This window comes from Cylas formicarius, unplaced genomic scaffold (genome assembly GCF_029955315.1).
Source record: "Cylas formicarius isolate icCylForm1 unplaced genomic scaffold, icCylForm1.1 PGA_scaffold_8__14_contigs__length_24414737, whole genome shotgun sequence".
NCBI lineage: Eukaryota > Metazoa > Arthropoda > Insecta > Coleoptera > Brentidae > Cylas > Cylas formicarius.
In genome coordinates, this window is record NW_026844361.1 from 23,196,661 (window position 1) to 23,207,516 (window position 10,856).

Below are 10,856 nucleotides of genomic sequence, written 5' to 3' on the forward strand. Positions count from 1 at the left end.
TTCCAAGTATTTATTAATTTTTGTTAAAAACTCGTGGGATATTAAATTTATGGATTTCACAATATATTCAGGCCTTCCACCAAATTCAGATTCAGAGAATACAAATTCTATGGTTCATGATTCCAAAGCCATAAATTGAGAGCACAACAGACAATTTTGCGATCTGTGTTTTTTTTTTAAAAAAGTTCACGCTATTTAAATAAACAGGCTATTCAAAATCTCTTAATAAAAAATTAGCACCATGTGTACCAAACACTGTAAAATTTGGTTAATATTTGTGATTTTCAACTGTCACGCGTCCGACTCCAATAAATCTCTTAAGCAAATTCACGTGGTAAGAATCTTAGGTGTTGGCATCAACCATCGCGATAGCCAACGAAAATTGCAGATTTTCAGACACGGCGCCCGAGCCCCCACAGAAACGTACCCCAACGATCCTTATATCAATTACAAATGGCCCGGAGGATGGGGACATTTGACTACGGTAGGTAGGGCTCATAACACCCACATTACAATCTAAAAAATGGATTCCTAATATAACGAGATATTATCCAACTATTTTTTAGGAGGGCAAACGACAAATGTATTCACTAGGCCAAAACTTAAGGGCCTACTATTCCCCATTCTTGTCCCCTTATTACTGGCCCCAAGAGGTCAATTTTACGAGCAGTTACTCTGACAGATGCTTAATGAGCGCTGAATTAGTTGCGGCCGGAATGTATCCTCCTAAAGACGAACAGGTTTGGAACGATAATTTGTTATGGCAGCCCGTTCCAATTCATTATTTACCAAGAAGTTTGGACAATGTAAGTTGCTACGATCAATCTTTTACTGTGAAAGTTTTTCGTCGATTTCTAAGGGTCACTTTCCCCGTTAGTCGATTGCAATGAAACGAGCTTGCAAAAAATATGACCGCGCATTTGCGGAAGTTGCAAACTCGCGGAAGGTGGCGGATATGAATTCACAAAATCGGATTTTATTCGAGTATCTATCCCAATGCACGGGCATGCCTGTTACTGACATAGGTATCGTCGAATCTTTGTACAACACTCTGGAAATCGAACAACAGAATAACTTGGCTCTGCCAAGTTGGATTAACTCTACTCTTATGGCCTCAATGAAGGAACTGGCAGCACGAAATTTGGCTCTGTACTCCGAAACGGAATTTATGAAAAAAATGAAGGCGGGTCTGTCGGAAATCACTTGTGTTCCGCGCTTGATTTGCGTTGAGAATAAATTCATGAATATACTCATAAACAAGTTCAACAAATTGACACAGACTGTCATTCGTCCAAAAACACAGGAGGTACCAACTCATGACAGTTAAAGGAATGCCAGTTGGTGCCAACATGAGAAGTTTTTCTGTTAATTTTATTCTTACAATTAGTTTGCCTCTTATTTTGAACAGCTTTCGCAGAAAAACAATAAGGAAACCTCAAAATGCTAACAAATAAATTCTAACCTGTGAATTTAGATATATGTGTCTATGGGAAACTTGATTTGAATTTATTGATGAATTTCTTCGCCCTGTAAGTCAGGCATTAAATGACAGCAGGTTTTTAATTTATTAATTTCCTTCAGGCCCGCTTTTAAAAACAATTGTGGATTTGATGCGGAAGGCGGCTGTCGATGCAAAAGTGCCACTCATTAACATCTATTCGGGACACGATTTGACAATAGTGCAAGTAATGAGGGCTCTAAATTTGACCGATACAATCAAACCTAAGTACGGGTCCTCGTTGCATTTCGAGATTTATTCTGACCGAAGCATCAAGGTGAGTTCGCTCTAAAGGGAGGTCTGGCGTTATAAAGGAAATGGTTTGATATTCGAGGTTTTGTATAAAGAATATTGGGAAGGGTTGCCCCAGGAACAGCAACTCGAGTTTTGCGCAAATCCGTGCCTACTAGATGATTTCGAGAGCAGTCTAAGTGAAATCATTCCTCAAGACTGGGAAAATGAATGTAACGGGTAGGAACTGAAGGGAATTTTTCATATTTACCAATAAATGATTTAAAAGTGGATTGTATTTTGATTTTCGGTAGTTGTAAATTAAAACATACCTGGCAAAGGTTACCTACTCTTAAAATTATAATTCATCGCCTAGCGTAAAAATGTGTGCATTTATAGACGAAACATCTTAGGAAGCGACTTAAGGCTTGGAAATAGGTTGCGAAACTCCTCGCAAAGAACAAAAAGCCACTCTGAACTTAAAAATGTTTATTCATTATATAGTACATAACCTATTTTTATTAATCACGTTAAACCGAAAGCCGAAAGTATCCGTAATTATAGTAAAAATAATCATCCAAAATGTTCAACAACGCCAGTCAACAACGAATTACTAAGCTACCGAAAAAATACACACCGAACAAAGTATCCTTATGGGTATTGTCTGCGATAATGCAATTTGGCGAATTATTGTTTAGTTTTCTTGTGTGTTTGTTTACTCGTTCTTGACTTATTAACCTTACTTGCCGTCTTGGCTTTTTTGTATATTATTTCTCGTAAGCGTGGAGACATCAGAATATCCGTACCTACTTGATATCGTTAACTTTTAAGACACACATTAATACTCATCGAACGAAAATCACACGTAAACCTGAATACATTTATCTGCGCGTCGTGAATATGTAAATTCATAGCGAAATTAGGGCGATTATGCAAGTTTCGGATAATGACCGAAAAGCATCCATAATAAAGTCAGATACATATTTAGAACATGAATCTATATCGAACTAAAGCTGAAAACGTCAACCCATAGTTTTAATACGCTTAAACTAAATCATTAGCGTCACCCTGTAGGTAGTTACGTCCGAGCTCGTCGCGGAGCTACTACTGAATTTTGGCGAAGAATAATTTGGAATATTTGCTCAAACACCATACAAAATTATTCCAGATTACGTGTTATGTTCCGTAGCCTAACCTCACTTGTATTTGTGTAAAAGAAATAATTTATTGTTGGTTTTATTTTTATCAATAAAAAGTTAAAATGACCTTAATTTTTTTTGCTTTGTCTGCGAAGCTCAATTTAAAATAGTTTTGTCCGTATTTTAAAACGTTGAAGCTTTTAGCCATTTTGAATATTTTATGACAAAAACGCTAGAGAAGGGTAGTTCGTCGCAAAAATTGGGAAGAGAAAAAAACGTAAGCGTTTGCCTAAAAAAAATATATGTAGACCCGAGAAACTGTCGCAAACGTAAGGGGGTTGTTTTTATTATTGCGTTCTGTTACGTGCATGCGTCCACGGTTCACTTTAGAGCTTCTTGTACCAGAACAGATAGTGATCCCCTTCTTCGATCAGCAAGTCGTCCACACCTGAAACGCACGACTTCGTTAATTAGTTTAATGTAAAAAAAATATGTTCCAACCATATAACTTCTAGAAATATAGAGAAACTTATCAAGCAACTATGAATAAACTTTTAGGAAGATCCATTTCGTTTTTAACCAATGAGCTTGCAGCATCAACATTGCCGCTGACGTACCGCCAGTAAGTTTGGATGTGACATTTTTACTGCAAAATATGAATAGATTTCGTTAAATGTTCTGGGAGAACGAGTTAAGTGTGTGGAAATCATTGTTCAGAAAGTGCAACGAAAATATCAATGCCGCATGGGGCGCATTAATTTTTACCATAGTGGTTCCAACGGTCATTTTCAATAAGTTACCAACGTACCAACAGGTGCGACCAGCTGATTGGCTGGCGGAGCGGAAGGATCTGGCAACTCTGGCAATCTATAGAGCAACCAATAGTGGTAACCCATCGGCTCTTCTTTGTAACCGGCCAAAGTATGCACGTAATGGCCATTGGGCCATTCGGAAGCCTCAAACGCAAAGTGAGGATCCATGTCCATCGCCATCTGCGACGGAAACGTCAGTTAAATCGAGTGGACTTTTATCGTCCTCGTGGACTACTCACTTGCATTATTGTATAGAAAGACGTATTTCTTGGTGCGGTTATGGTGGTCGTGCAGTTTTCCGTCACATTGGAGCCTACCCAGAGCGTATACGTCACGGTGACGTTTCGTATTTCGCTGTCGTTTCCATGCGACGATAGCGATTTTGTCAGACCATCGATTTCGACTGCAAAAAAATATGTTCCGTGAAAATTAATTGCAAACCACCGCTGCCTAAACTAAGGTCCCCTAGGACAACTTGCTTTACGTAGCTTTGACTTTAGATAACGCAGTCAACCCATGTAAAAACATCGTTTGTATATAGATCGGTGGTTACCGTTATTCTCGTAATCGCTATCGTGTCGGCCGCAGTCCATGTTGCGAATCACTCCTAGACTCCTTTCGGACAGTGCCAGGATAACGTCTGACGTCAGACCGGGATCGGTGAAAGCGCCGTCAGGATCTTGCCTCGACTCTAAGTAGGCTCTGGCCGCAGTTTTGTTCCAGTGCGAGTTTAGCTCGTGCAGGTCTTGCAGGGCCTGGGGATCCGTGCAAACGCGAAATTTGAAATAGGAACGGACCTCGTATTACGCCTTTGTCAGGAAAGCAGGAGGTCGGAATAAAGGCGGTACCACACGCAAAGCAATTTCACGTGTACTCGAAGTTAATGGTGGGATTTTTAGGACGACAATAATCGATAACTATTAACGGCGTCGAATTGGAACCCTACCGGATTTGATCAATCCCGAAGCAAATTTTAGACGCACAGAATTCGATTGACGTGGGGTTACGCCTTTACTATAAAAGCGACCTAGTGAATAAAAGTCCGACCACGCGTTATATCCCAAATCGAGTAATGACTGGTCTTTGACTCTGTCGATTAACGTTTTTCAATGAAACGTGATGGGATACAATCTGAATCAATATTAATTCGGAACTAGCTGGTAACGATAGTGTGACCGTGGGACTAAAGGCGTAACCACACGCAAGTAAAGTGTGTCTCAAAGTATATCATCTTGAAATTTTGAAGGACCTTCCTCCATAATTACAACGGCCAGTGCATTTTGCCGTGCTTTTCGAAAAGCACTAGTTCATTCTTGGTGTAGAGAATTCATTAAGTTTAGCGCCGGACCAGGAAAAGTTATTGTTTTTTTGTAAGTGGAGGATTTATGAAACAAGAAACTTTAACTTTTCAATTCAACGAAGCTAGAAGGAGATGAAACCAATATAACTATTAGCCGTTCCATCCTTGACAGAAAAACGCCTTCGAATAAAAGAAAACGCGTCCGCACAATTCACGCTGCATTAGAAGATTGATTAAGGCCAAATTGCTTGCTGTTGTCTGCAAAAAATATTAACGACTTTTGCTCGGACTGTCACGCAGGTACTGGTTTCAAAAATTACACAGCCGCCTGCTACAAAATGATATTTGTTTTGAATCCAGTTACAAGGGCATTTTTCTTGAAAATAAGGCACCTTTCTCCATATAATCGTATCTTCAAGCGCATAGAACATTTAAATCAAATCAAATATTTGACCGACAGATAAGTGCCGTAAAAACCCAAAGACAAAGTATACCTGCAGAACCAGTGCGGTGTTGAACACGTTGCCGAAGCCGCCATCCGGCTGCTGCTGGCGGGCCAAGCTGATGCTGGGCCTGCGCAGAGAATGCTGCAGGTTGCGGTGGCGGTGATCCTTGACGATGCACCGCAGCGCCAAAATTGTCATCGCGACTGTATCTAAAAGTAGCGAACAACACTCTTTTATGAAAACGCGGGCGGTGGTGGGCTTACCGATGTTGTGATCCTTGGCGGTGTTGGCTATGTCGAGCAGCCTCCGGATCTGCTTCTTCCTGACGTGAGCCCGAGCGGTGCAAGCAGCCAGGGTCGCGTAAGCGAACTCTAGAACAATCGTCGTGGTGTTTATCGACGTGGGTGTAAAACGCGATACCTACCGAGGTCGTGGGTGGCCTCGTGGTGTTGCAAAGTACCGATGAGGTCGTGCCCGTGAAACTGTCTGGGGTCGTGGCACAGCGAGCTCAGAGCCAGGCAATACTTGGCTAGCTGCGGAGGCGTGATAGGAACGTCATGGTGGCTGAAATTTAATAAGATATTACATCGCAAAAATCACCCAAGTAGTGGTTATAATGGCAATGGCAACTCCACGGTATTGTTATTGTTTTTGATAAATTAGGTTCTCATTCTATACTTATAATTTATTCAATAACAACAAAACTACCATATATAATACACAAAAAAAAGAACAGTTACCTTCAGGCAGTTTAAATCTGTCTTTGAATTTGTTTCTAGAGATACTGTAAATGAAAGTGTTTTTGAATAAACCAGAATTCATTTAGGATTATCAATAACACTGTACTGCTACTTTGTAAGAAGACAACACACACCTGTCTGTATAAATAATATTTATTTTCCCAAAGACAACTACAAAACTGTGTAGGCATTTATTAGGAAAATTACATATTATATATACAAATACGTAAAAATTGAATCTTTACTGTAAAAAAAATCGTTTAAGATTACGCCCAAGTTGAATTTTGATAAATTCTCGGAAAACTACGAGATAAGAGCAAAATCAAAATCAATAGAATGGTGTTTTCTACATTTGGGCGGGAGCATCTCCTGAGATACACTAGACTCGCACATATTTTGCATAGTTCGCTCACGATTCAACACACGCTGTATTATACACGAAATAAAAATGATTACTAACAAACTTAAACTAAGTAGTATACCAAACCAGAGAATATTAAACACAGGTAGGTATAAAATTATTTTTTCTACTCCCGTCTGTAAAATACCCAATTCCCCACCGATCTAGCTTGCGGGAAGCGTCACTTTACCACATCAGTTTCGTTTCCCATGAATCCGAGCCACTGCGGACATTTCCGGGATTTTACGGCACGGATTTGAATTTTGACGTTTGTCAATTCTGACAGCCACGTCATGTATTCGTGTTGTTTTGCGAAAATGTACCCAAAAACTAACGGTCGTAGAAAAAGTATAAACTCGTGAGTCAAATACCGTTTACCGCACTTGTTGCATAGTATACTATTCTATTACGGACCACAATTTTACCTGAATTTAAATTCCGAAACTTTTGGTAATAATCTTGTTGCATTGTATGTTATTGACTACCCTTGGATAATCCCATTCAAAAGCAATTGGTCACTTTCTTATATCTATGAACAAACCATACCTAACCAGGTTTATCGTGTCTCCTTCCAGACAAAACGCCCAGTTGAAATTTTAACGAAGTTTTAACAGCAATTTTTGTAGAAATTTTATCTTGTCTGCCGGGCTTTAAATTAACGTAAGACTTTCTCCGTGCAACCACGTCGGCAAGAATACTATGGCCATTCGCCTATTAAACCAGCTATGTATTTTCAATTTTTCTTTACGCCCCGCTTACCGCCACAGCAGGATCACGATTTCGATCTCCATCTGTTTGCTAGACAGCTCGATCTCATGACGCGCGGGGCTAAGGCCGACCGCCTCCTCTTCCGCCGCGAGTTGCAAGGCCGTCAGCACCTTAGGTGTGTCGTTCCTCCACCCCCAGTCGTCGCCCCGCTGCGTAATCAACCACGCCAGTGCCTTTTTCACTCCAGTCCCGTATTTGTCGGCGTTGTCGGACACCTGGGTGGTAGTTTTGGAAGCTTCCGTCGTTTCTGAAATTCGTGTCAATTAAACGGGTCGCTGCCTCCGACCTTTAAAGGACGCCAAAATGGCGTGCGGTCTCAAAGGTCGTCCTTTATGGGATTTACCTTTAAAGTCGTAGTTCGATGAGGGACGGAGTTCCTCGGAACAGGCCAACGTTGCCAAAGTGAAGACTGCTGCTACCCACGACACGTACATCTTCGTCGATGTTCATGCGTGGTTCTCTTCCAAGCCGCGAGATTACTGAAAGCAGTAAAACTTTTTTTTTATTTGCTTGTTTGTTTGTCCGGCGCATCCGCCACAAAATAAAGGTCGCCAGTCCACAATGCCTACGCTTGAATAGACCTGTCAACTGCATTATTGGAGAATTTTCACTGGTTTTCTAGCAATTCGCAATAAGAGTGCTTTCGATTTAATTAATATAATTAAAAAACAACAACACGATGACGTTGAAAGAAGGCTTAAACATTTCCGAATATTGCAATCTTGACAAGTTTGGTTGGTGAGGTTATTTTTTGCTATCGGTTAAATGTTTTGAAGAGAAATGAATCTTCCATTATTTTGTTTCCCTTGGAGAGTGATGGACTTGTTTTAATTCAGGTTATAAAGAAAATGTTGGACTATAGTTGTAAGTGTCCGAGTGATCTTAGCACTCTTAGCCAATAAAAGTAAAAAATACGAAGAAGAAAAAGAAGAACGTTATTATTGTTCGAGGGCATTCCTCGACGGAAGTCGGCAATGGGCAAATGATCCTGGTAATCGTGCCCAACAGCTATCTGTGAAACGCATCATTGAATTGAATTGTTCGAGGGCACCATTGCACATGGCGGACGTTTGTTTCGAAAAAGTTATAAATCGATTGAAAAATTGTGTTGTTTAAAACATTTTTGTTTAGTATATTTTTTAATTGAATCGTTAAAGGCTTAGTACCTATAGTTTTGCGAATCAATGCTTGCTTGAATGACTAAGGAGTTGTATGGTGTATTGGTCGGTTTCCGGATCTCTCATATTCACGCTGGTATCCAGGCCAGATGGGATCGGAAATCCCGAGTCAGATAATTGTTGGAACCGTCATCATTTTATGACTAATTATTTAAAAGTTTACTTAATACACTTAGAGAATGATGGATTATTCCGGACCCTTTCCTTTTGAAAAAAGCTTCCTTCAGGAATTTTGGATAGTCGTTTTTCAATATTTGTATGCGGGCCAATGATCTTTAGCAGTTGGCCATTAGAAGTAAAAGAATTAACATTAGTAGTGGGAAGTGTGGCTTATACATTCCGCCCAGATCAAAAAGTTCGGTAGCTTGCATCCCTGGATCCGTAACTATGTAGCGGGTCTTATCGAAACAGCAGCTTTGACGAAACCCCGATAGAGGGTGGTGTTAGCAATCATAACTAAAAGCTTTGTTGCTATAAATGACACAGAAGGACTAAGAACTAAGATTTTTCCATTTCCGAAAAGCCCAGAAAAATTACATACGCCATTCTGATTTGACTACGACGATATGAGTCACGCGTAACGATAGATTCACATGAGTCATCTACAGCGTGACACTGACCTGCCGCAGGAGCGTTTTTATTTTTAGGGCGATGACGACGAGAGGGTATATTAACGAGTGCGATAGACGGCAATCGGCACTAGAAGCTATAGGAACATACTTATTTGGACATTACTTCCGATACTAATTATTGTGATTGCAGTGATTAATAACGCTTATAACGATGTTTTTTTCTGCTTTAATTTCAGTTAGTTTTGTTAAATTTTGTTCTTTATATGTGTGGTTTTGGTTGCCTATAACTTGCATTATATTCATGCTTATTTTATGTTGCTGCAGATAAGCTTATTTGATTAAGTGGATGTTTCTTATTGACGCAGAAAAGTAGCTATTGGGTGTTAGGCAAAGATACCTTCCGAAAGGCTTGGGGAAAAATTAAATCTGTTTAGCTGAAAGTGACCAACGATCAAAGTTGATTGGCCGGAATCGATACACAAAAATGAAGATTAACTTATTTGGGTGAAGTGTAGAAAAAATGTAGTGCTTTCGTGTGATTGGACAACACACATACATCATGTCAATAAGTCGCGACCTTCAGCGATCCCATAGATGATACTGGGCAAGGACGAATTCTCAAGGGTCTATAAAAATAATACAAATAGGCAACCATGTATACAGTAAAATTAGTCAATTTTAAATGGCTTAAGGGTTATTAAAGAAAAACGGTTTTCCTTTCTGTAGAAGGGGTCCATTTCACTTTTTCATAACGAATTTGTAGTCTCACTTATTACTATATCGTGAAATTATATTTATTAAAGAAGTCAACTACATGTGGCATAAAAACGAGAAGAGGCTCTTTAAAAAATGCTGCTGTGATAACTATTATAAAACGATCTGTGGGCCGTCCGCGGCCAACTCGATGTGATGGATTAATAGGTCTGTCGGGAGGCTGGAGATGCGTCTAGAGGATTACGTGCTTCATGAACGGAAATGGCGCAAATGATATCGAAACTTACCGGACGTGCGATTACAGGGTGTCGTGTTGCGTACGACGGGAAATCACGGGCGTCGCGACGCGTTCTCTGACGATACGGACGTCTGTATCGACCTAACGAAGCGGTTACGGATTCGGGCGGCGGACAAATGAGGAGCGGTGCGCGTCGCCGCCACCTATAGATTCGACGTCGGGACGGCCGTCGCCAGTCGGACCTCGTTCGTGAACTATATCGATCGCGCGGCGCTGCCGGCGTCGTCGGGGTGGCTGCGGCGACGATTTTCGCAAATTTCCTCCCGGTTTCCTCCTTCAACGATCGAGGATAGTTTATTTGACCAACAAATTATTAGTTTCGCGAGTTTTACTTGCCGACCAAATTTGAATACTTTGGGTTCAATTCTTTTCGCCTATTTTCCGGGTTTTTTTGTCAAAGATTGGAGAACGTTTGACGCAAAAAAAGCTAGGTTAGTCCCGGAACGCGAGTCTAACTTCTCACTCCAACATTTATATTTAAAAATGTGCTTTCAGTATTTTTTTTACGCTTCTTAACTTGTTTTTCTGTAGCGCAACCTTATTAAAACAAAATAACAAAAAACAGTGAATAATTATTAATTAATGGTCATAATAAATATAAATAAGTTAATTTTTTAATGATAAATTTCGTTGCTTTTATAATTTTAAATTTTTTTTAATGAAATAACTGCAGTTAAGTAGGAAAAACAGACTTTTTGCACCTCTCGTGAAATTCCACCGTCCATTTGCGAGACCAAACCTTTGACTCAAATATGTAACG

General features: G+C 40.1%; 2 protein-coding genes across 3 annotated transcripts; one reads left to right on the forward strand and one right to left on the reverse strand.

Annotated features, from left to right (window-relative positions):
* The first annotated feature begins 60 nt into the window (after positions 1 to 60).
* On the forward strand, positions 61 to 2,025 carry LOC132706007 (lysosomal acid phosphatase-like). Its single transcript, XM_060677039.1, has 6 exons — positions 61 to 334; positions 389 to 484; positions 567 to 806; positions 878 to 1,187; positions 1,582 to 1,775; positions 1,833 to 2,025. Exons 1-6 carry the CDS (start codon positions 242 to 244, stop codon positions 1,971 to 1,973), a joined length of 1,074 nt encoding a protein of 357 aa, XP_060533022.1. The 5' UTR covers positions 61 to 241; the 3' UTR covers positions 1,974 to 2,025.
* A 178-nt stretch (positions 2,026 to 2,203) lies between these two features.
* Positions 2,204 to 10,270, reverse strand: LOC132706006 (uncharacterized protein CG3556). Of its 2 annotated transcripts, none has more exons than XM_060677038.1 (10): positions 10,086 to 10,270; positions 7,678 to 7,813; positions 7,326 to 7,581; positions 5,851 to 5,990; positions 5,690 to 5,797; positions 5,475 to 5,629; positions 4,234 to 4,435; positions 3,920 to 4,083; positions 3,677 to 3,860; positions 2,204 to 3,316 (listed from the first exon to the last, which is right to left on the reverse strand). In XM_060677038.1, the coding sequence occupies exons 2-10, from the start codon at positions 7,766 to 7,768 to the stop codon at positions 3,255 to 3,257; spliced, it is 1,362 nt and encodes a 453-aa protein (XP_060533021.1). In that variant the 5' UTR covers positions 7,769 to 7,813; positions 10,086 to 10,270; the 3' UTR covers positions 2,204 to 3,254. The 2 variants fall into 2 exon arrangements, with proteins under 2 accessions (XP_060533021.1, XP_060533020.1); XM_060677037.1 differs by having other exon boundaries at positions 5,475 to 5,635; positions 10,086 to 10,269.
* Between the last annotated feature and the right edge of the window lie 586 nt (positions 10,271 to 10,856).